Genomic DNA, 26,211 nt, shown 5'->3' with positions numbered 1-26,211 from the left:
GGCATCCATCCATCCATCTATCTATCTATCCATCCATCTATCCCGGGGGTGGGAACGAAGCCCGGAGCGGATCTGGAGGCGGAGGTGGAGGTGGTGGTGGGGGGGGAGGAGGAAGGAAGAGGAGGCAGCGAGCGGGAAGGAGAGGAGAATGGTGTCGCCGGTTACCGTGGTGAGCTCGCCCCCCCCCGGGCCAGGGCCCGGAGATTGGGATGGGACCAGACTTTGTTTACCTGTGAGGCAAAACTTTATTCCGCCGAGCTGTATCTCTCGGGAAATCTCAAATATCTGTATAACTTTTGCAGAGTTATAATAATTGTGGCCGTGCAATTATTAAATGTACAGAGTGTGGAGGGCGGCGGATCAAGTTCACAGGACAGGTTATTTGCTTGCATGTTGCCGCTTTTATTTGCTTGCATGTTGCAGGTGATGGCAGCTCTTTTGTTCACTCTCTCTTACACGTTTCCTCTGGGTTTTATATCTTTCTTTCGCGTTTATTTTTGTTCTGACAGGAGCTGTCATGTGATAGAAACAGATACATGCGTGGTCCGGTGACTGCAGATGCTATTGGACGCCAGGAGTTTGCGGGGAGAGAAGGGATGGAGGAAAAGCTGGTTAAAAACATGGAGAAAATGACGCAGTGCTTAAGTTGCCAGAGTTACAGAACAGAGGCGACAGCAGAAATGCTGGAAATACTCAGCTAGGTTCAGGCAACATTTGAGGGAGAAAAAACAACGTTTCACGCCGCTGACACTCTCATCAGTTCAAGTCACCGATCTGAAACAGTTCCTCTCTCCTACAGTTGGTACTCGACTTTTATTTTTGACCATTTTCTGTTTTTATTTCGGATCTTTTTGTACTTTCTGCATATGTTGTTCTTTGTTGCTATTCAAGTCAACCAAATGGATTGATTGCCAGTCCCCAGGCCCGAGTTCTATTCCCACAAGATTTGTGGAATTTAAATTCGGTTAATAACCTGGCCTATTTAACAAAATACATGATGACTGTAAAAGTAGCAACATTGTAAAAAAAACGTATTTGTTTCCCAACTGTCCTTCAGGGCATAAAATCTGTCATCGTTTCCTGGGATGGATTGGGTGTGATTCCAGAACCTACAGTGTGATAGCCTCTCAATTTAATGTGAAATGTCCCAGCAAGTTAGTCAGTTGTACAATAACGGCCACATTGAAAGAGGGAAGGCATATCAGGTTGATGTTTTTGCTCAAGAAATCATACCTTACATACAATGTACCAGACTTCCCCAGTAGTACCAATCAAAGATCATAGAGCTGAGGTACCAATCCCCATCTGAGTGTGCATCCACTTCTCCTTTCCCCTCCCCCCCTCCTCCTATCTCTGTTCAGTTCCACCTATGCCCTCCCTCAGGCTTTACGTTTTCTTCTCTTCTCTCCTTATCTGACACCCTTTTGCTCGCCTCCTTTTTAAAAAAAATCTCTGTTGTCACCCTTTGTCTTCTTTTCATTTCTACCCTTTATCCAAACATCTGCCAATCAAAACCCCATCCATATGTCAGTCTGAAGGATCTCAAAATGTCATCTATCCATGTCCTCCAGATATGCTGCCCGACCTGTTGAGTTACTCCAGCACTTTGTTTCTTACTCAAGGTTCTAGCATGCGCAGTTTCTTGTGTCTCCAGACTTCCCCATTTTGACCTGTTTCGCAACAAAAAGCTTTTCACTGTACCTTGGTACACGTGACAATAAACTAAACTATGCTAAACTAAACAAGATAGACTCTGCAGAGCATATGGCCCAATTATATCCAGGTGGGAAAAAGGAAGTCCATGTGAGTCCTCAACAGTAGATCCAGGCTGCTATGAAGTCATGTGGCATCAGTCAAACATGGGCAAGAAATCCTCTCCTGATTATCTAATGCACCCCCTCGCTCTCCATGTTGAACACTTGGAAGAAAACGGCAAATAAAGAGGGTACAGAAAGCCGACCGACATCCATCGTCAAAAATAGCTGAATAGTATTATGACTGACTGAAGTGGACGTCTTTAATAACAGTATTGCCAGATTAGATCTACAATATGTAAATTAATTATCATGAAGGATATAAGCCTCTGCTTTAACATTCTCACCCTGTGCCCTGCCCACCTGCCTCCTTGTGCCCATCATTCTCCCCTTCCTACTAATATTGTAGATGTTGCAAATATGAATTTCAAATAATAAACAATGCAAGTACTTAGAGGGGTGGCACAGTGGCGCAGCTGGTAGAGCTGCAGCCAAGCACTGCCAGAGACCTGGGTTAGATCGTGACCTCGGGTTTGATCCTGACCTCGGGTTCTGAGTGTGTGGAGTTTGCACGTTCTCCCTGTGACCATGTGGGTTATCTCTGGCAAATCCTGGTTCCTCTCTTGTAGGTTAATTACCCTTTAAATTAATTGTAGTGTATTGGGAATGGATGCAAACTTGAGAAACTAGTGTGATCGGATGATCGATGGTTGCTGTGGAATCAGTGGACCAAGGGGATTGTTTAAACACTTGCTCTGTCTGTCTATCTGTTTGCCTGTCTTATCTATCTGCTTATCTATCTATCTGTCTGCTTGCCTATCGATCTGTCTATCTGCTTGCCTGTCTATCTGCTATCTACATATCTATCTGTCTGCATATCTATCAAGCATCTGCATGTACAAAATTAATGCTGATGCAATAACTCTACTTCCTCAGAAATTGGCTGACCTGCTGAATTAGCATTTTCTTTTTTATTTAGTGTTTTTTATAGAAATGTTATGTCCTGTTAATTATAGAGAGAGAGAAAAGACCTGTTCATGTCACTTTCTCGAGACAACGCATAGTTTAAAATTTATGCGTTTTTTCCCCCCAGTACATTTAATGGCTAGTGACTCCATTGATTGTTGCAGATGGAAACAGTGCCAGCATTCATACACATAGATAGATTACTGTCACATTGGCAGATCAGAAGGTCTATTGCAGCAATATTAAATGGGCAAAAAAAAGCAATAAGATAAGTTTATTATATCAGGCAATACAGTGAATATACAGGCTCAGAAGAACATGAAAGAGGTGCGGAGCAGGTCTGTTTATCCTCTCCTAATCAGTCTCATGTATCCAAAATGGCACTGACCGTGAGCATTAAAACTTGTAATATTCACTTACCAATAACTTGTCCAATGACATTCAGTTCTGATTCTACCAAATTGATTTTGTCATTGACTTCTTTATCCATACTGAATATCATAGAAATGGTGTTTGTTTTAAATCATTTGCAGGATGTGGGTGTTGCTGTTAGACACTCATTTGTTGTCTGTCATAAAATATACAAAATGCTGGTGTAACTCAGCAGTCTGAAGAAGGGTTCCGACTTGAAACCTCACCAAATCCTTTTCTCCAGAGATGCTGCCCGACCCACAGAGTTACCAGCATTTAGTGTCTATCTTGTGGAGGACATGAATAGACCTCCACAAGCTAGGTGGAGCCAGGTCCCTTCTTCATACCTATTGTAGTCAAAGAGAGAAAACTGGAAGAGGTGGGAACAGGACAAAGTTTGGCAAGTGATGGGTGGATACAGGTGAGGGAGAATTTTAATTGGCAGATGATTGGGCAAAGACCAGAGATGAAAAGTAGGAGATAAGGATAGAAGAGGTATGGAACGTGAAACCAGAGGAGCTAAGTGAATGGGATGGGGCGGAGGGGGAGAGCAGGGAGAGATGGGTGCGTACACAGGTAGGCCAAGTGGGGAAGAAAAAGTGGGGATTGTTTATCAAAAATTGGAGTGTTCAATGTTCCCAACCCGTGTTTGCCAGAGGTGCTGCTTGACAAGTCAGGTTGCTCCAGCACTTGCCGTCCATGTGCGATAGTTGTTATCTTTCCCTGATTGTACTTGAGACCGTGGTGTTGAACTGCTACAGTTGTGCTATGACAATACATTTCTTCCCACACTGCTATTAGGTTAGGAAAGGGGTTTAGGATTTTGACCCAGCAAATGTAAAAATGTACTAAACAGAATGATGTTTGACTTGAAGTTGGTTACTTTTGTGCAGCTGCTAAGTTGCATGTCAGAGAGGGTTGGTGGGTAATAATAATAATAATAATCTTTATTTATATAGCACTTTTCAACAAAACCAGTATTTGAACCAAAGTGCTTTACAGAGATTGATTAAATTAATTGAACAGATCAAATGTCAATAAATCCATAAAAACAAAAAAAGAGAAAAAAGAAAAAAGACACAGAACAGTACACTATAGAAATCAACATGAAACGTCCCCCCACAGCAGAATTCACTGTGAGGGAAGGCACTAAAAATATCCAGTTCTCCCCCTCATAGTCCACCCGAGGTCGGGGTCTATATGTGGCCTCCTCAGCCAACTCGATGTTTCTCCGAACATCTGGCCCATCTGCCTTCCGCAAAGACCTCCCTCCACTTTGTCAATTCTTCCCTTTCCCTCTCCCAGGCCCTTTCAGTGACCCAAGCAACGTACCAGGTGCGACAGCGATCTCTTCAACCTCATCAGCACCGCTGCTCCTAATTCAGGGAGATCTATACAGGTGAGACCAAGCGGAGGTGGGCGATCGTTTCGCCGAACACCTCCGCATCGTCCGCAATAACCTAGCTGAACTCCCGGGGCCTACCCAACTCCCCCTCCACTCACCTAATGTCCTTCCGTTTGGGGAGTCACCGGAAATTGGAGGAACAGCACCTCATAATTCGGGGGCAACTGCCGCGAAGCTGGATCATCGGCGTCGGGGGTGAACATTCTTCAGCGGCCTGGACTGAAGCGGCCGCTTCCTCCCTGAAGACTGCAATGTCCAAAGTTCTCAGGCCACGCTGGCCGGACCGCTGACACTGACGAACTCGGACACCAGGCCCCGCGGTGTTGAAATCCAGTGCCGCCCGCCCGCGGCTGGACGCTCTGCAGCCGCAGCTTAGCGATGTTCCCAGTGCTCCGGAGCTTACCCGAAGGCGACCCGGTAAGGCATCGCCCGCTCCGCGTTGGTGTTGGTGTCCCAGCATCTGCACGGCCGGTGAAGCCCCGCAGTCCCGGCAGGAAACGCCGCTCCAGCGCTGCTCCAGCTCGACGGTAGGCCGCACAGAGAGGACGAAGAAGCGGTTCGGAAGAAAACCGCTTCTCCGACCAGGGACTGGGATTTAAACAGTTTCCCCCTTCCCCCCCCCACCCACCACATAAAAGAAGACTTCCAATTAAAATTTCCCACGGACAGGACTAAAAATAAAAATAAAAAAGGGAGAAAGGACGGACTGCAGGAGGAGCAGCCATACACAACGGCGCATCACCCCCGCAGTCCGCCATCTTACCGTAGGGTAGGGTGCAATCACCTTCCAGATGGGCAGCACGGTGGCGCAGTGGTAAAGTTGCTGCCTTACACCGCCAGAGACCTTGATTTGAGCCTGACTAGGGGTGCTGTCTGTTCGGAGTATTACGTTCTCCCTGTGACCACGTGGGTTTCCTAGGGTTCTTGCGTTTCTTCCCACATTCCAAAGATGTACAGGTTTGTAGGTTAATTGGCTTTGCTAAATATTGTAAATTGTCTCTAGTGTGTAGGATACTGCTAGTCTATGGGGATTGCTGGTCGGCACGGACTCATTGGGCCGAAGGGCCTGTTTCTGAGCTGTTTCTCTAAACTAAACATTGCGGCCATTGCATGATAATAATGGAGGAAGCGAATGTTCAAGCTCATGGATGGGATGCTAGTCAAGTCGAGTGTTCAGGAAAGTGTGGTGCATCATGAGGATTGTATGTATTCGTTTAGTTTATTGTTACATGTACCATGGTACAGTGAAAAGCTTTTTGTTGCATGCTATCCAGTCAAAGGAAAGACTATACATGATTATAATTGAGCCGTCCACAGTGGACAGATACACGATAATGGGAATAACATTTAATGCAAGACAAAGTCCAGTAACGTTTGATTAAAGATAGTCCGAGAGTCCAATTAAGTAGATGGTAGGTCAGGGCTGCTCTCTAGTTGTTGGTAGGATGGTTCAGTTGCCTGATGACAGCTGGAAAGAATCTGTCCCTGAATCTGGTAGTATGGGTTTTCATACTACTGTACCTGGCTTTTGGAAAAGTGAGGGCAAGGTGTGTAATGGTGAGACCAGGTGTCTGAGGAATGATTTATAAAATGTATAATTATAGTATGATTCTATTTTTCTCATAGCATGGGAATTCTTTGATTTGCAAGTGGAGGGCTGTCCCATACCTCTGTCATGTTAGCTGCTGATAAATGTTATTAAGATGCGAGGGTGCAAACTTCTGCCCAAACTCCATGCTGTGTTATCACTCTACTCATTCCACTGTGAAAGCTAAGAGAAATATGAAAGATTTAACATTTTCAGTATTCTATGGATTGTAGTTTGAAATGCCATTAGATGATTTGTATGTCCTATCCAACGTTTAGCATAACCTCTTGCAGAATGGATTACAATTTCATGATCTGATTTCTGCTCTGATTTAAATATTGGTATTTTGGAGTTTTAGAAAAGGATCCGAAATCTGATATGGGAACTATGGCAAATTCATAAGATCCTCTCATTCCTTCATTGGTACCATTGCTTAAATTGGGTCAATATCTTGTGTCTTTTGAAATAAGCCATAACATTGCCAGGTGAGAGAAGGTGAATGGTTGAATGCCGTTTTGGTACATATGACAATAAAACAGTTTTGACACTTGACTCGTGAGGTTGGGGCTAAGTCCTTTAGGGACGTAGAGATTAGTGCTTGACACCAATGTTTTCATTCAAAGGATGGGTATATGGAACGCTGCCAGAAGAGGTAGTTGAGGCAGGTACTATAACATCATTTAAAAGACATTTGGACTGGTACATGGATTGGTACGGTTTAGAAGGATATGGGCCAAACAAAAAGATTAGAGTTTAACTGATATTTTCATGCTGAGGGTGATGGGTATATGGGACATGCTGCCAGAGGATGCACTTGAGGCAGGAACGAGAACAACATTTAAAAGACATTTGAACAGGTAATTTAAAGGTTTTGAGGGATATGGGCAAAAATAGTGGCACTAGCATAGATGGGGCACCTTAGTCGACATGGGCAAGTTGGGTCGAAGGGCCTGTTTCCGTGCTGTATGACGCCCACTCTCTATGTATGTTTGTATGGCAGAATCGCTTGGTTTACTTTATCTTGGAGTGCATGCTTGGGTAACATAGTTTCACTCTCTATCTATCTACGATGTACAAAACCTGGGGAGTTTTTTAATATAATTGCGGCAGGTAAAAAGGAAAGATACAGTGATGAAACTTGTCAGGGGAGCAGCAAATGGCTAGATATTAGAGTGTTTGCTATTGTCAACTTTTCATGAAGTTAGCAACACGGCTTATATGGAATAATAGTCATGATCTCCAAATAACAAGGATTTTACAGATATCCAATTGGTGTAACATCACCTATTCATTGTATGCATGGTCTGTTTGCCCAACTTTTATTCAGTTTCAAATGGAAAAAACATTTCTTCTCATCAAAAAAACCCACAAAGTGTTGGAGTAATGCAGCAGGTCAGGCAGCATCTCTGGAGGACATGGATAGGTGACATTTTGGCTAGAGAGGTTGATAGGTATGACAAAGGCCAGAGATGAACTTACATAAGATGTGAGGAAAAGAGGATTAGAGAATTGTGAACCTAGAGGATTGATGAGGTGTGAATCAGTGAAGAAAGGATCTGACCCGAAACGTCATCTACCCATGTTCTCCAGAGATCCTGTCTGACCTGCTGTGCTACTTCAGTAATTTTTGTTGTTTATTTTGTAAACCAACATCTGCAGTTCCTTGTCTCTATTTTTCATCACGTGCTCTGAGTGCTGCAAAAATCACCCCCTGTTAATCATGTAATCAAACTTCCTAACACATTTTCTTTCTCCTAACTTTCTGACAAACTTTCCTAAAGTGTCCTCTTCAATTTCCTAGGCATACACAGGAAGGAATCGAAATCGGTGGACTAGAAATTAAAAAAAATACAAGTGCAATGCAACAACTCTTGCTTGTGGACAGGAACATTTGTACATTTTCTAAAAGTGCCTTTTGAATACAATGGAAAAAAAACATTGTATATTCTGTTACGAAATATTCAAAAATAAATTCGTAATGAGCTAGCAATGCCTAAAAAATTCAGCGCGTGATTAAAAAATGAATTTACGAAAGGTTTTTAATTATTTTACTGTTATACTAGTAGAAAGCAAACATCACTTGGGACAGACAGTGGAAGCATACGATCAGGGATATTGAACTACAACAATAGAAATGGACACCAACATTGGCATTGTCTGCCATTCATTTAGCCTGTGCAAAATTAATACTGAAAGTGACGTGGGTTTGAGTGTGACAATAAATTACGACTCTCCAAGAGAAGAAAGAGAGCCACAAGCCTGCAGTAGTTCAAGCCACTTTTTGGATATGCTCTGACATTTTTTGCAGACTACTGTATAATCTTGCAGTGCTGTTATTCACGTGGATACCAACACATGACTTTTCTTCCTCCCTAAAACCAGTAGTGAAACCTCGGACATCTACAAAATAGTCCTCGATCAGCAGGCCTGCGTTTCCTGTTAAGGTAGCTTTACTAGATATAAATATTGAACAGTCAGCAGATTCTTGTCAGCAGGCCCTTCCAGTGTGAAACGACAGGAAGCAGAGATGTGTGTGGAGCAGTACTTGCTGCCAAGATGTTGATTGATCTCTCGTGCACGAAAATAAAACTAAAAACTGCAAATCTAAAATAAAAACATCAAATGCAGGTAACAATCAGTAAGCCAGGCAGCTCATGTGGAGGAAGAAACGGCAAACATTTCAGGTCAATGTGGGGGGGTGGGGGGGAGAGTGACGGAGTTCCACGGTCATCTGAACCTGAGGAACATTTTCTACTCAATGTGATGTCGATTTCAGCAGAATGACACTGAAGGGACATGAGAGTGTGTTTATTAAACTGCCTCTATATTGCAGTTTAAGAATAAATGAAATTCATTAGTATCTAATGACCAAAGTAATATTGATAAAATTGAGAAGGTCAAGGAAGATTGCCAGAAAAGCATAAATCAACTAAAAAAACAAAACAAACCCTGTTTTATATGGTAGGGAAGACACAAAATGCTGGTGTAACCCAGCAAGTCAGACCACATCCCTGGAGAACATGAATAGATGATGTTTCTTGTTGACTGGTTGACCCGTCAGTCTGAAGAAGGGTCCCATCTGAAACTCCTATCCATGTTCTCCAGGGATGCTGCCTGACCCGCTGAGTTACTCCAGTAATTTGCATCTCTTCTTGGTAAAGCAGCATCTGCCTGCTCTTGTTTCTATTTTATGGTAAATGTACAGAAATGTCAGTATAGTAACATTGTATTTCTCTTTTTGTTTGCCCATGTGTAGGTGAAAAGTGAGGGACCTAAACTGGTGCCTTTCTTTAAGGCAACCTGTATATATTTTGTCCTCTGGCTGCCAACCTCTAGTCCATCGTGGTTCAGTGCACTGATCAAGTGTCTCCCTATCTTCTGTCTCTGGATGTTCTTGCTGGCTCATGGAATCAACTTCCTCGGAACACAGCCCAGTGCGAGAAAGATCTTGGCAGGCCTGATATTTTCTGCTTTGGGGGATGCATTTCTCATCTGGCAGGAGCAAGGCTACTTTATTCACGGTGAGTGTTTCCTGAATCATGCTTTAAGCACTGGCTACATGCCTGAAAAGATTAAATGTATTCGGCTCTATTAATGGAAGCGCCACAGCACTTCCACACCAATTCCAATGTTAATACAACTGCGTGCGATCCTGGTCGGCAGATATTGATTCAGTCATGTAGCATGCAAACAGGCCTTTCAGCCCAATTGCCTGCAACCACCAACATGACCCATCTACACTAGTCCAACCTGCTTGTGTTTGCCCCATATCCCTGTAAACCTATCATATCCAAGTACCTGTCCAAATGTTTCATAAATGTTGCGATAGTACCTGTCTCAACTACCTCCTCTGGCAGCTCGTTCCAAATACCCACCCCACTTCGTGTTTTTTTTTTTTAAAAGTTCCCCCTCAAGTTCCTTTCCCCCATCACCTTAAACCTGTGTCCTCTGGTTCTTGATCCCTCCTCTGGTTCCTGATTCTTGAGATGGTGTGATGTCTTAGTGAGTGTGCAAAGATGGAGTGAGTTCCCAATGTCTGACCCCCGTTACTGTGCTCCCTGCCATCTCATCCGGGCCCATGTACCTACACACCCTGTGTGTTCAGTTTTGGGCACCATGTTATAGGAATGATGTTATCAAGCTGGAAAGGGTGCAGAGAAGAGTTATGAGGATGTAGCCAGGAGTTAAGGGCCTGAGCTAAATGGAGCGGTTGAGCAAGCTAGGGCTCTATTTCCTGGAACGCAGGACTATGAGGGGTGATCTTATTGAAGTATACAAAACTGAGAGGAATAGATCGGGTTGACGTACAGTCTCTTGCCCAGATATGGTGTAGATGGGACATGTTGGTTGGTGTGGGCAAGTTGGGATGATTTGCCTGTTTCCATGCTGTATGATTCTTATGATTCTAACTCACCACAGCCCTTGTTCTGGCATTCTGACCACAGGCTGATCAACCCCTTTGCATTTTCCAACAAAGAACTTTAAAAAAATAATTTCTCCGAATCCTTAATTTACCAACACAGTAAATCTCTGATCTATTATTGAATGTTAATGGCATCTCATTTGATACTTTGGGTAAGATCCCAGTTTGAGGCTGAGAGTTGGAAGTGAAGCTTCAGTGACATTCAAATTCCTGATCATGGGAAAATCCTAATGATCACAAAATCCTAGGTGGTGTCATAGGAGCATGGAAATGGGCCTTTTGGTCCAACTTTCCCTTGCTGACCAAGATGCTCCATCTACACTAGTATTTGCTCCACTTCCCTCGAAACCTTTCCTATCTGTCCCAATCCACGTGTGTTTTAAATGTTGTTATAGTATGTTATTAAAGGTTGATTGATGATGTTAGACAAAAAAGCTGGAGAAAATCAGCGGGTGAGGCAGCATCAATGGAGCGAAGGAATAGGCGAAGTTTCGGGTCGAGACCCCTCTTCAGACAATGTTATGTTATTCCACACTCCATTTAAGATCAACTAGTTCTGCTTCCCACATAAACTTCTCTCTTTAAATTTATCGGTTTCATTGGAAAATTTATTATTCCACAAAGTAACATCTTAAAAAATAGTGAAGTAAAAATACATTCAAGTAGTAAGAAAAATAATATCTAACATCTAGTTTGGCACTACCCATGTCCTGCGTGTGCTGGATTAAAATATGAATCAAAATAAATGTTTTCATAAGTTATGGGAGCAGAATTAGGCCATTCGGCCCATCAAGATCTATCTTTCCCTCTCAACCTCTTTCTTCTGCCTTGTCCGCATAACCCCTGACACCCTTGTTAATCAAGAATTGTCAATCTCCGCCTTAAAAATATCCATTGACTTGACCTCCACAGCCGTCTGTGGCAATGAATTCCACAGATTCACTTGCCCTGGGCTTGCTCCCGTGAGGGCGGTCCGGCTCGGGGCTGGAACGGCGCTCCCGTGAGGGGCTGTGAAGCTCCCGTGAGGGTGGCCTGGCGCGAGGCTGAGACTCTCCCGTGAGGGGCTGTGGCGCTGTCGTCGGAGCGGCCCAGCCCGAGGGTGGAATGGCGCTCCCGTCGGAGCGGCCCAGCTCGAGGGAGGAACGGCACTCACGTGAGGGCGATCCGGCTTGGGGCTGGAACGGTGCTCCGGTGGCTGGGACGGCGTTCTGGCGGCGGTGACCTGAGTCTGGGGTTCAGCCACGGGCCAGCGGCTGCGTCCGCTGGACTGGAGGGCGGCAGCTTCGACCACCCCGGGCCGCGGTGTTTGAGCCGGCCCGTTTGCGGGGTTCGGTGAGTCGCGGGACTGTTTGTACCATCGCCCGGTGGGGTATCGCTTCAGCGCAGAGGGAGAAGAGGAGGGAAGAGACTGCAGCCCTAAGATTTTTGCCTCCACCACAGTGAGGAGGTGCTTTGAGGACTCACTGTGGTGGATGTTAATTTGTGTTTATTGTTGTTTATTATTGTATTATTGTATGTATGACTGCAGGCACAAAATTTCGTCCAATAAAGGTAATTCTAATTCTCTTGACTAAAAAAAAATATTTTACAAGGTAGACAAAAGTGCTGGAGAAACTCGTCTGAAGAAGGGTTTTGGCCCGAAACATTGCCTATTTCCTTCGCTCCATAGATGCTGCTGCACCTGCTGAGTTTCTCCAGCACTTTTGTATACCTTCGATTTTCCAGCATCTGCAGTTCCTTCTTAAAAAAATATTTTACATTTTGAAATAACTCAAAAACTTGACAAAGCAGACACTCTCACAAAGCCAACAATTCATGTGGACGATTCTGGGCCTGTTCATAACCTCTTGATTCCTCATTAGGTTGCTTTTTGCTTTTGTTGTGAATATGGACAGCGTTTGTGTATTCGGTGTGTGAGGTGAACACAACCATGGACTGTCCTCGGATACACATTTCCCCAGCAGGGTTCACTTTGCTCAGTATTGTGTTTAATTTTCTCTAACTTGTGTGTGGTGAAACCTGTTGTATCCTTAACTAGAATCATCTAACTCAAAACTGGAAATCAGAACAGAATCATTAAAAGCACAATTGAATCATTCTGATCAGTTTAGTTCATGCTGATTCCCAGAGGGTTATTTAGCAGCAGAGAAATTTTAGACAGTTTTATTACATCTTCTGTCATAACACCTAATTTGGGAAATTTGAACTTTTTTATTCTTCTTAATATGCATTTTTTTTTTAAATGGAAAACCTTTTAATTAAGAAAAAAACACAAAGTGGATCAGGCTGCAACTCTGGAGGGAATGGAAAGCCAATCTTTCAGGTCATGGCCCATCTTCAGACAGATGGTAGTCGGGGTGGAGAAAGCTGGAAGAGGGATGGGGAATGGAAAAGCCTGTCTTTGATTGGCAGATGGGTGGACAAAGGCTAGAGATGAAAAGGAGACAAAAGGGTGTCCACCAGCACTTTGTGTTTTATTTTGTTCTGTGGTTCCTTGCGTCTTCATTTTATTTACACCAGTTTCTCTTGCTGACTCCCCAGGCCTGCTCATGTTTGCCATCACGCACGTCCTCTACTCCTCAGCCTTTGGCATGAAACCCATGAAGCCTGTGCCCGGTTATGTGGTGATGGTTATCTGCGGAGTCTCTTACTTAATGCTGTACCCGTACCTCTCTGGTCCCTTCACCTACCTGGTGGCAGTTTACATCACTTTGATCGGATTCATGGGCTGGCGTGCTATTGCTGGGATGCAACTCTTCAACGACCTCTGGACGTGGACTAAGCTATCTGCCTGCCTTGGAGCTGTGCTCTTCATGGTGTCCGACCTCACCATCGCAGTCAATAAGTTCTGCTTCCCTGTGCCTTACTCCAGGGCCATCATCATGGCCACTTATTATGCTGCCCAGATGCTCATTGCTCTGTCAGCAGTGGAATGCAAGGACGATCATGATAGAACCATTCAAAAAATGAACTGAGGCACAATCTCCCCTTGCACAATAACAAGCATTGCTGAGTTCCAGTGGGACACAGAAACCTGCAAAAACTATGGTGTGAATCTGATTTCAAGCCACATGGTTTATTTTGATAGGTTTGCTTCTGTGTTAGCTCATTGTACCTTACGAGTAGTGGTCTTCAGTCAGGTGGGTGAGAGGACATTGGCTGATGCCAGCTAAGGTGGGTCTTCATCTGACCCCTGATGAGGTGGTCTTTCTCCCACTGCAGTTCTGTGCGGTAAGCCCTCTACTCATCAGTAACTTGATGGAAGTTGTCCATATTCATTTCAGTTGCGAACCCTAGAATCGGAGTGGGAGAAAGATTGCAAGCGAGCAGGTCTCACGATAGCAAAAACTGAATGATGTGACAATCAGGTTAATCTGAAACCTGTCTTCCTGACAATATTCCTAAATTCCCTTTGCTTCAAATCTGGAAGCTTTATAACCAATACCTGTGAATTTATGTATGTTTCGGGGAGAGGTTAAACCAGCACTTAAAGGCAATTGGATAAGATTTAACAGTGAATATAAATGAAAAGGATCCATACAAAGTCGTGAAAACTGACAAACAGGGAAAGATCAGGTCCATTTAAGTTTATCCCACACTGATGTGATATCTTGCACATTACAATGCATCTCTACCCTATTCCAGTGGGAAGCTATGTAATCTCCATGGAGAGTTCAAGAAATGTAAATGTCCAGCCCATTTAAGGAGAGGAATTGTGGAAAAATGCTTTTCTGACTTCTCAAGGGATTAATCTAGTCCAGGAGACTACTCTTACTTTGACTATATTATACAGTACCTGCCTCTTGCTTTAAAACAAAAAGTCACTGTTTCAGGGAAAAAAGTAGAGGAACAGGGCTGCAGTACATAGCTCCTGTTAGCTGACACAGTTTTCATGGCCAAATTTCTTCCTCCAGTGCTTGCAAAATTGTTTTAAAATTATGTACCTTTTGCTGGAATCCTTTCTGTGCAAGCATCTCTTTGTTTGCAGCAACTAACCTAAGGAATCGCCACCCTACAAAATAAGGTGGATTTCAATCCTTCACTCTTGAGTAAGCATCCGCTTTTCCGTGTTGTAGATTGGAAGTAGTGGGGAAAAAAATAACCCTTTTACTGTTCTGTGCTGCAGAGGACAATTGATCCTTTTATCCAGTACACGCTGGTGCTATTTGACATATAAATGTCTGTTTGGTGTTGTAATTTTCCGAGTCTATGCTCGTGATGAGGGGCAGAAAATTGATGAAAGATTATCCATGAATTTTGGGCACATTGGCCAATGGGTGGTACTCCCCATAATATACTCAAATTTAGACTCATAATGAAAATGTAACAATCTCATCAATTTTATAAAGCAAATTTCTGTTTTAGTTTGCTCCTACTCTGATTTCCTCTTCTGCTTCCCCCCCCACCTGGAAAGAGGTGAGACAAGATGGTGTTTGCATTGAAGGATGCCATCTGGTATATCACTATATATATATATATATATATATATATATAAGCTGATCCAGATACATCGGGTGATAGAAGATGGCACAACTGTGGTGGTACAACCTTGCTCTCACCCCATGTCTGTGCATACTTTCCATTTCTGTCTGTGTGGAGTTTGCATGTTCTCTCTGTGACCACATGGAATTCCTCCAGGTGCTCCACTACCCTCTCACATCCCAAAGATGTGCGGGTTTGTAGGTTAATTGGCCTCCATAAATTGCCCCTAGTGTGTAGGGCGTGAATGCGAAAGTGGGATAACATAGAACTAGTGTGAATGGGTGGTCGATGGTCATCATGGAATTGTTGGGCCAAAGGGCTTGTTACCATGCTGCATCTCTAAACTAAACTAACAATTTAACCTGAACCTTAATGATTTGTACAGCTTAGCTTTTCTGTAAGAAACTGATAATTTCAATGGTCATTTAGATCTAACTTACTGACTGAGTTTAAACTCTGTAGATTTTTCTTGCATTGCAAGAAGAAACGGCAGAAACTGAAAGTCGCCTTCTCAATCCATTATTTTATCGTATTTAATTATTCTTTTGAACAAGTGCACATGCAATTTGCTCACCTGGAAGGACTAAAAAATTACGAAGGTTTATAAAAGACACACCCTGTGTGGGAGTCCTTTGTCAAAGAACCTGCATTATGTAATTTTTTTTCTGGATTTGGTTGGTAGGGTGCTCTAGAATGTCAGCTTTCTGTTTAATTATTTAATGAGTGGAGATGAGGGAGATGCTTTGAACCAACAAAATATTGCCACTGGACTTAAAAACCTTCCTTTTTAAGTTACATCAGAGCACAGCTTTCTTTTATATTAATTTATTCTCGGCTTTCTCACTATAAATCACCCAGTGTTTCTTGTTTATATTTATTTTAATGTGGAGAGGGTTTACAGTACCAAGTGAAAATGTTTAAGGCCAAAACAGTGTTACCAACCAGAATTTTAAAATGTAGGTAAAACTACTTACTGAAGATTTCAACATATACCGGCATGCATGCAAGTATCTTGTCAGTATAGAGACAATTATTGTTACATGTTGCATGTATATATAACCATTTCTTGTATCGCCAATATATAGTATAACTGCCTTCTATTTTTACATGAGAACATTAGCCTAACTCTCCTTTATCTGCTGATTAGTGTGCTTTAATTGAAATCACTTAACTTTGCAATGATCAACGATCAAACCTTGGAACTTCCTTGCATCATCATTCAGTTCAGTTGAGCCATCAGGTATAGATAATCTTTAAATAAAATGATTGATCTTTAGAATTATGAATGTCATGGGGTAACCAATAACTGTCATCTTTGAGCTTTCCGAATGGTGTCATAACACCAAGAGCTGACCTTCTCTAACCAACAATTTTGTTACTATGCATGTCACTGAAGGGCAAAAATAGTTATTGCAATCACATCTCGGTGTCGTGCCCAGCTTCTCAGCAAAGTGCATTGGTGAAAATGTAAAATCTTTATGCAACGTCTATTTGAGCTTATGAAAAATCCAAGTAATACATTTAGAGATTTCATCCTTCCAAAAGAGGTTGTTAAAGGAGAAATTATTCTGAGCTCTGTAAAGTAAGGATAAAGTTTTAGCCATTGCAGGTTTGTCTCCAATGGTCTTCAAGAAAAGCACATTGAAGTGATAATGAAACATGTACAAAAAGCATATGCATGTTACAAAATAATGGTTAAATTATTTTACTATTCCTTCCCACTGAGTGTATTATAAATATATTAAGCACAGTGTATTTGATTAAATACTGAGGGGGCTATTGTATCTAAATGAACAAAGAATTATTCTTAAAAAAAATGTTTTTATTTTTATTTCATAATGCACTGAAATATGCAAAATTGTCTCCACAAAGTGGGCTGACATGCAACAAATTAAGTATTTAAGATTGAGAATGGTCATAGTGAGATTATTCTAACAAAAGCTTTGAGCAAAGAGTACACTTGCATGGAAAGTGAAGAACTAGTGCAAAGCAAGATCTCGTCTGTAAAGAGCAGTAGTGAAGACAAAGTAAGTGAATGTAATGTTATATTAAATGTTGATTTCAAGCAAATATGGAGGGATGTAAGAAGCTCCTAAGCTTTGAGCTCATGGTGAAGAATATGTTAACGTCGGAGACAAGTGCGATGAACTTTGATCTCAAATGGAGTGTGGAAAAGATAAGGTTATAATGTGGAACTGAAAATGGCGAAGGAAGGAAGGTCAAAGGATCTTTGATTGCTGTATTACTGTCATGGGAAAATATGGCAGGTTGCAATTAAGGGGGAGAGAGGCTCAATGCCCGCACCCATATTACAATTCAATTCAATTCAATTCAACTTTAATGTCATCGCACAAATACAAGTATCAGTACAACGAAATGCAGTTTTGCGTCAGTCCGTAGTAGTTGTACATAAAGAGAAAAAACAAGAAAAAAATAGAAAGAGAGAAGATACAGAATAATCAGGAAATACAGAATGATTAAACAAAGGGGGACGGAGGGACCAGAGAAATCTATCGTCGGGACTCCGAGTTCAGCAGTGTGATTGTGTTGTTATAGAAGCTTTTCCTCATCCTGCTGGTACGTGACCTGAGGCTCCTGTACCGCCTCCCTGATGGGAGGAGGGCAAACAGTCCATGGTTGGGGTGTGAGGGGTCTTTGATGATCTTCCCAGCCCGTCTCAGACACCGTTTTCGGTGGAGGGCATCCATGGCAGGGAGCGGGGCACCGATGATGTGCTGCGCGGTTTTCACCACCCGTTGTAGTGCTTTCCTGTCCGCAGCAGTGCAGCTGCTGTACCATACCGTGAAGCAGGTATGGTACAGCAGCATTACAACATAAATCTCTGATTTTGCAGAAATCCTTTCTTTGCATTGTCTCCATGGTTATGTGAGAGGGGCATGAAAAGCTTGGGAATTTTAATAGTGAGACGCAAAATGCTTTTAGTGTAGACTTTTGAAATGACATTTAGATGCTTGTGAAGAAATCATCATACATGCATATGGCACTTTTCTGTTCAGAGAGAACGGAATAAATCAGTTAATATTTCAAGTTTGGAACATTTTATCATCTTCATCCCTTTCACAATTTGCATGTAATAATACTGATTATAACCTTTCTGCTTTTAGTTGAAATGATCTAACACAGATCACCAACATTAGATTTTTGGTTTCATTCTGGAAAACTGATGCTGTGAGTTACTTACAGCTGTATTGTTTGATGTCTGTTGATGTTGGAAAAATAACTTGTATTGTTACTGAAACACAGCAAACTACAAGAATGCTGACTGTGAATATGATTGGCTTTGGACTTTGTTCAGGAATTTGTAATCCCTATCAATGGTACTGTGCAGTATTTTTTTTTATTAATTGAACTATCGAAACTGCCATTAAAAATCCACCAGCTGAAGTATAGCTTTGGAGTGGACTAACATAAACAATATGTACAAGATTATTAGTATAATTAATACATGAATGGTAAGCGTACGAGCCAGTGTTAATACTGGTACTTGTGCAGTTTATTTTGGATTAAAGGGAACAATTTCCTGTCATTTAATTTCTGGCATATTCATCTCTGTGTATGTCAAAGTTAGCTCAGACACAGTTTATTCAAAGTGAAAGGGAATGATTCTCCCCTGTCCAGTTCTGTTCTGACTCTTTGTTACTCAATTTTGGCTCCGGCAATTTTTGTACTGATAATAATTGCCTGACAGCTGAGGAGTTATTTCTTGTTGATAGTGTTGATGAAATATTCCTTTAGCTGGAATGTTAAGTGGACATAATTTCTCGTAGCATTCATCACTTATGAAACCAGCATACATTTTGCTCATGTAGTATTTAGATCTACATGTGGCAATTTGTCATTGTGATTCATTGAAAGAACAATTGGCTCTATCAGAAGGTTGTCTTTTCAAATTCTTCAAGGTGGGTTATTTTGCTCGCGGGCTAATATTTTGATATGCTGTTTTTTTTTCTAGATGTTGTCCACCCATTGAAATAGTACTTTGAGACCCTTTTTTTGCCCATTTGATTTTCTAACCCCATTCCAAAGCATGGTGTGCTCATGATCCAACTAACCTCTTTGTGAACACCAGTAAAAAAAAATGAAGTGGTCACTCATTGGCGAAAGGTTGTGTGAGGAGAATAAAACATTTCATTTGCTGCACTTTATATTTATATTAAGGTGAAAACATTCTTCATAAATGCAAAGGTACCATGTCATGGATTTAAACATTTAATCTAAACTTGGAAAACCAAATTTAAATTATAATCCTTTTTCTAATTTTTATCATTTATCTTATTTAGAATTGAAATGAACCAGAATAAAAACAACTTTTTTAAATTTCATGAACACTTGATTTTCTTCCTTCCTTTCCCTGAAAACTAGTTTTGTGGCCTTCAGCACCTTTATATTTTGCACGTGTGAAAATATACAGTCACAGGGACCATACAATCGAGGCTGGTCTGCCCTAACCCATGTTAAAATAGAAAATGGTGGATATAGATTTGGCATAAGAATCCCGAGTTACTTCTCTTCCTGAAAGTCATGGTGACCAATTGCACCTATTGACCATTGTCAGAATCTATGCATTAGAGTCATAGTTAGAGAGTGGGAAAACAACCTTTTGGTTCATGCCGACCAAAATGCCCCATTTACACTAGTTCCACTTGACCTGTTTAGTTCCTATCCCTCTAAACTTTCCTGTCCATTTATCTTTCCAAATGTCTTTTAAATAGTGTTATAGTACCTGCCTTAACTACCTCCTCTAGCAGCTCGTACTATCTACCCATCACCCTTGGTGTGAAAACGTTGCTCCTCAAATTCCGATTAAATCTTTACCTTAAACCGTTGTCCTCTGGTTCTTGACTCCCCTCCTTTGGGTAAAACACTCTGTGCTTTCAGGGTGTCTATTCCACTCATGACGTTATACACCTCTATCATGTCATCCCTCAGTCTTGTACGCTCTAGTGAATACATTCTTAGCCTGCCTGACCTCTCCCTATAGCTCATGCCCTCAATTACTGGCAACATCCACATGAATCTTCATGGCAATGTTGATTAGCGAAAAGCGTTTTATCTTTACTGATGAAATTCTTGCACTGATTGCTATCCTACTTTACTTTTTAAATACTTATAATGCATTGTAGCAAAGAATGCCATTGGGTCCATGCTGACTCCATTCTGATCAGTCCCTTAATCTCCCTTAATAATAATAAAGTCAACTAATATGAAATTCCTTTCAAATTTAAGAATAAGTGTTAATCTATTTATTGCTAGCCATTATTAAAATACTGAACAGAGAAACTTGGCATGGCCACATAAAGTGATATTCTACGTGATATTCCGAGGTATTATTTGTAATTACTTTCTCCTGGACACAGCATAATCCATTATGAAAGTGTTTCTTGGATAGAGAACAGTATTAGAACCTAGCAAAGGATAAATGTTTTATACAAAAGTAGCAAAAAGTTTGTGATGTAATCATTCTTTGATCTTTTGATGAATTCATGTGTCCTCAACACATGCAGTGCCCCCCGTACTGTTTGGGACAAAGACCCATCATTTATTTATTTTCCCCTGTACTCCACAATTTAAGATTTGTAATACTGGTAGATAAAATCACATGTGGTTAAAGTACACATTGGCAGATTTTATTAAAGGGTAATTTTATACATTTTGGTTTCACCATGTAGAAATTACAGCTGTGTTTATACATAGTGCTCCCCCCCCAATTTCAGGCACCATAATGTTTGGGACACATGGCTTCACAGTCGTTTGTAATTGCTCAGGTGTGTTTAATTGCCTCCTTAATGCAGGGATAAGAGAGCTCTCAGATCCTACACTTTCCTCCAATCTTTCCATCACCTTTGGAAACATTTATTGCTGTTTATCAACATGAGGACCAAAGTTGTGCCAATGAAAGTCAAAGAAGCCAATATGAGACTGAGAAACAAGAATAAAACTGTTAGAGACATTAGCCAAACCTTAGGCTTACCAAAATCAACTGTTTGGAACATCATTAAGAAGAAAGAGCACTGGTGAGCTTACTAATCGCAAAGGAAATGGCAGGCCAAGGAAGACCTCCACAGCTGATGACAGAATTCTCTCTTTAATAAAGAAAAATGCCCAAATACCTGTCCGACAGATCAGAAACATCCTTCAGAAATCAGTGTGGATTTGTCAATGACCACTGTCTGCAGAAGACTTCTTGAACTGAAATACAGAGGCTACACTGCAAGATGCAGTCCACTGGTTAGCTGCAAAAATAGGATGGCCGGGTTACAGTTTGCCAAGAAGTACTTAAAAGAGCAACCACAGTTCTGGAAAAAAGGCTTGTGGACAGATGAGATGAAGATTAACTTGTGTCAGAGTGATGACAAGAGGAAAGTATGGAGGAGAGAAGAAACTGCCCAAGATCCAAAGCATACCACCTCATCTGTGAAACGGTGGTGGGTGTGCATCAGCTAAAGATGGCTGCAATACAGGCCTGGCAGAGCATCTCCAGAGAAGACAGCAACTGGTGATGTCCATGAATTGCAGACTCCAAGCAGTCATTGCATGCAAAGGATATGCAACAAAATACTGAACATGACTACTTTAATTTACATGACATTGCTGTGTCCCAAACATAATGTTGCCCAGAAATGGGGGCACTATGTATAAACACTGCTGTAATTTCTACATGGTGAAACCAAAATGTATAAAATCTGACAATGTGCACTTTAACAACATGTAATTTTTTTTCTATTATAAATCTCAAATAGTGGAGTACAGAGGCAAATAAATAAATGATGGGTCTTTGTCCCAAACATTATGGAGGGCACTGTAGCATGTAATTATTATGGGAGAAAGAAGACACAAAAGTGCTGGAGTAACTCAGCAGTTCAGGTCTCATCTCTTGGGAACATGGATGAGATGCGTTTCGGGTCGGGAAACTGCCCATTAATTCGCTGCGGCCTTCTCTACGGACAAAGCAGACTTTCTTCTGTTAATAAGCATTGCCGTTCTAATATGGGGGTGCTCCATTGTCCTTGATCCATTCTCCTTGGGAACAACAACTGGGTGCACTAGCTGTTAGAAGCCAAGTGATGTGGTCCCATCTCCGAGCACATTGACCTGATGTTCTGTAGATCTGAAGGACAGGCTAAAGGCAAGAAGATAACTGTTTTGTATCCTCCTGTGGGTAGTTGAAAGGATGTGTGGCAGGTTTACAAGGTTGCTTGGATTGCAGGCATTCATGGTGGACAGGTTAGCAGCTGTGTGCATGCCAATGATTTTTAATGAGTTATGAGAATTATGAGTTGACAGTAAATGATGTTTATTTAAACTAGGTTAAACGCAAGTATTTTTGTAGAACTTTCTTTCCTGCTATGTGAATGATGCATCACACTTATTAGTGAACATAAATGAATGAGATAAACTATTAATATTTGTGTTTCATCTGCTGGTAAATAGATTTCTTCACCCCAAGGGGTCACACCAAGGCCTTCACACCAGTATCCAGTCAGTATTGCAATTGGTGGGATTGGTGGTCTTTCCAATTATTCATTGCTTTGTAGCATTCCTGAAATGTTTATAATTTCCAGTTTTCTCTATTCATCTCCGAACAGTTATATTTCATGATGGCAGTGATTCTATCAACACCAGGCAGCTTGTTTGCATTCTGCTCCACTGTCTATTTCTTATCTCTCGTGGGGTCAGAGGCCAAATGCTCGCAGACTTTCACAACTTAGCCCAGTCCTATTCGCACTTTACACAGTTACAGTAGTGGTCATAGGACAGCTTTTGTTCATGGGAAATCTGACTGATTTTTATTCCCTTTGTAAGGGTAGGCGGTCAGGTAATGTGTTCACTGCCTCCTTGGTTGAGATTACACGTTTGCCAGGTTGTCATGAATTTCTTACTGTGTGCTTTGGAGTATTTCCCATTGTGAAGATCCTAACTGGGTCAACTGAGAACTAATGCATTTCAAATCCCTGTCCAATCTCCTTTATCATTATTTTTGAGCATCATGTTTTTTATTTGTATTTTCTAGTCTCCAGCCATGAAATGATCGTTCATAATGTGTCTCCTTGAATTTTGTTTGTACATTGTACAACACCCTAATATAATAGAACAGCTGAGGTCAGGAACTTGGTGGTAGATGGGGAGAGAAATTTAACCTGCGCTTTATTATTGCCTTTACAATTGGTGCTCAAGTAGACGGGGCCAGTTTCTCACCGCTTTTCCATATTTTATTTTCTCATTGTCATGTGATAATTATGATTTGAACTAACATACGTTGGCCACAGACATTGTTAAAGGCATTAGAGAACTTCATTATAAAAATGGTTCCTTTATTAAGTAAGTATTGATGACATGTCTTTTTTTTCAAAAAGGGAAAGCACAAAGAGCTTGATAGCAAAGATGCTGAGAGAGTTTGCAATTAGATGCTAGGCTAGTTCAGCTGCAACACCAGAGGAGCAAGTCTCAAATGCTGAATAGTCTTTTACCTTTCCTTTAAAAAAAAAATCACTAGTAGCAGGTATGCTGAAGGTAGCCAAAGGAGTAGTACACATTGCATTCTAAATAGAAGTTTTGTTTAAGGCATAAGTTTCATGATTGTTTAAAGGAGTTATTTTGGTCAGTAAGGATGATTTGTAATCTAGAAATCTATTCACCAGTATCCAAGAAGAATGAAAGCGATCTGCTTATTGTTGTTTCATATTGTCTGATGACCCCTTAAATTTAGTTGAATTTGTAAACCTTATAAGAAACAACAACAAATAGAGAGTACAGGATTGCAACTGTCATTCACATTGAAAATGGTTAAGAATGTAGAGTTTATTTTTAATTTAAGAAATGTATTAAAGTTAAAGGCAGCGCAGTAGTACAGTTGCTGCCTTACAGTGCCAGAGACACAAGTTCGATCCTGACTGCAGGTGCTGTCTGTTTCGAATTTGTATATTCTCCCTGTGACCACATGGGTTTTCTCCGGGTGCTCCGGTTTCCTCCCACACTCCAAAAACGTACATGTTTGCAGGTTAATTGGCTTTGGTAAAATCGTAAATTGTCCCTACTGTGTAGGATAGTGCTAGTGTATGGAGTAATCGCTGGTCGACGCAGTGGACTGCAGGGCCTGTTTCTGCACTGTATCTCTAAAGTCTTAAGGGAAATTGAGTGTTATTCTTTATTTTGACAATTGGTTTGAATGTTTGTGTGAAGTCTGAAATGAATGTGAATCTGTCTGCAGGGACACCAAAGGCCTGATTTCTGTTGGCTCTTTGCTAATAGCTAAAGATTGGGCTTTCTATTTTACAGTAATGATTTAGGGAATTCTAGTTTCACTTTCGGAAAGTATAGACTACTGACTCTCTTAAACATATAATTGAGACCTGTTGTATCTTACAGTAAGCCATCTTATTTTGGACTACACATTGAGTTTTGTATTATTGTGGCAGAAGATTGTTAGAGGCCTGTCCCACTTTCGTGACCTAATTCACGGCCTTTGCCGAGTTTGCCCTTGACTCGTACTCGCAGCATGGTCTTCACGCGGTCGTAGGTAGGTCGTGATGCTAGTCGTAGGTACCCGTGGCATTAAGTAGGTCGTGGCGTTTTTCTACCCTGATGAAAATTGTCCACGACTAAAAAAATTCTCCACGAGTAATTAGGTCGTGAAAGTGGGACAGACCCTTAACCCTATTTTAGAATTATTTTTATTAAAACATGGTTCCAATTTTGTAATGATTGAATCAAAGTGTTGCTGTGTATAATTACCATGCAATAATTACTGATGTATTGATTTCTTTACATTGGGAACAACACTTTTCACAATGGACCATTTCCTGTCTTGTTGATCTATTCTATCTATAATGCCGCTGGCCAATTAGTAAGTATTGTGTTACTGAGCTTTGAGCATGGATTTGCTGTTGGTGTTATCCTAATCTATGCAATGAGTAATCTGAATTTTATTATTTAAAATGGGATTTGCCTTCTATTTGTACGTTTGATTAGTGTATCCTGGTTTATTTGTCTTTGGTTTCATGGTAAAGAGCATAATTTTGACATTAAACTAACACTGGCGTGAAGTTGTTCAGTGGCAAAATAAAATAGAATAGAATAGTTTCTTTATTGTCATTGTAACATGAACCATGTACAACGAAATTTAAAAATGTCAGCCAGTCAGTGCACCATTCAAACATTTCTAAAAGCTAACGATACATACAAGGTAAAATATTAAAAGATAAACAACTAAAATAAATATCACGAAAATAGCACGCATAAACACCCAACCCTCCATCCTTCTGTCGATTTCACAGTGTACCACAGTCCCTTAGTATGTCTCGCCCCTGCGTTCCTTGGCGGCTACATTTAGTGCCTTTATAGCAGTGGGGTAAAAACTGTTTTTTAGTCTGTTCGTCCTTGTCCTTGTAGATCTGTACCGTCTGCCTGACGGCAACAGTTCAAACAGGGAGTGTCCGGGGTGGGAAATGTCCTTTATGATACTCTGGGATTTTTTGGTGCAGCGGGAACTGTGTAAGTCCTCCAAGGTAAGGAGACGGCAGCCGACAATCCTCTGGGCGTTGTCAATGGCCCTCTGGAGCGCTTTCCTCTGAGCCGCTGTGCAGCTGGTGTACCACACGCATACACAGTATGTTAGTATGCTCTCAATGGAGCACCGATAAAAGGACAGCAGCAGTCTCTGAGTGATGTTATTCTTCCTGAGCACCCTCAGGAAGTGCAGTCTCTGCTGGACCTTTTTCAGCAGCGCAGTGGTGTTCACGCCCCACGTCAGGTCCTCCTCAATATGGATTCCCAGGAAGCGGAAATCCGCCACCCTCTCCACACAGTCCCCTCTGATAGTCAATGGTACCATGTCCATTTTATTCTTCCTAAAGTCTATTATTAATTCCTTTGTCTTTAAGGTGTTGAGGAGCAGGTTATTTTCTTCACACCACACTGTCAGCTGCTCCACCTCATCCCGGTAGGAGTACTCGTCCCCCCCGGAGATGAGTCCCACCACCGTAGTGTCATCCGCAGATTTGACAATGGTGTTGCTGTGGTGGGCGGGGGTGCAGTCATGTGTGTAGATGGTGTAGAGCAGGGGGCTCAGTACGCAGCCCTGTGGAGAGCCGGTACTGAGGCTGAGGGCCATGGATGTATGATGGCCCACTCTGACTCTCTGGCTGCGACCCGACAGGAAGCT

At 41.6% G+C, this 26,211-nt stretch overlaps 1 protein-coding gene across 2 annotated transcripts; it reads left to right on the top strand.

The window, feature by feature from the left end:
- Nucleotides 1-25,156, top strand: tmem86a (transmembrane protein 86A). 2 transcript variants are annotated; one of them, XM_055649561.1, is made up of 3 exons: nucleotides 1-232; nucleotides 9,381-9,645; nucleotides 13,089-25,156. In XM_055649561.1, exons 1-3 carry the CDS (start codon nucleotides 149-151, stop codon nucleotides 13,520-13,522), a joined length of 783 nt encoding a protein of 260 aa, XP_055505536.1. In that variant the 5' UTR covers nucleotides 1-148; the 3' UTR covers nucleotides 13,523-25,156. The 2 variants fall into 2 exon arrangements, with proteins under 2 accessions (XP_055505536.1, XP_055505537.1); XM_055649562.1 differs by having other exon boundaries at nucleotides 5-169.
- The last annotated feature ends 1,055 nt before the right edge of the window (nucleotides 25,157-26,211 follow it).

The sequence above is a fragment of the Leucoraja erinacea genome, chromosome 18 (assembly GCF_028641065.1).
Source record: "Leucoraja erinacea ecotype New England chromosome 18, Leri_hhj_1, whole genome shotgun sequence".
Classification (NCBI taxonomy): Eukaryota; Metazoa; Chordata; class Chondrichthyes; order Rajiformes; family Rajidae; genus Leucoraja; species Leucoraja erinaceus.
Note: the sequence above shows the minus strand (reverse complement) of the source record. Positions and strands in the feature narration are given on the sequence as shown.

Coding starts and splice junctions, on each gene's coding strand:
- tmem86a (XM_055649561.1), top strand. CDS start 149: ATGGTGTCGCCGGTTACCGTGGTGAGCTCGCCCCCCCCCGGGCCAGGG. Junction 233..9,380: donor GGACCAGACTTTGTTTACCT/GTGAGGCAAAAC, acceptor GCCCATGTGTAG/GTGAAAAGTGAGGGACCTAA. Junction 9,646..13,088: donor GCAAGGCTACTTTATTCACG/GTGAGTGTTTCC, acceptor CTGACTCCCCAG/GCCTGCTCATGTTTGCCATC.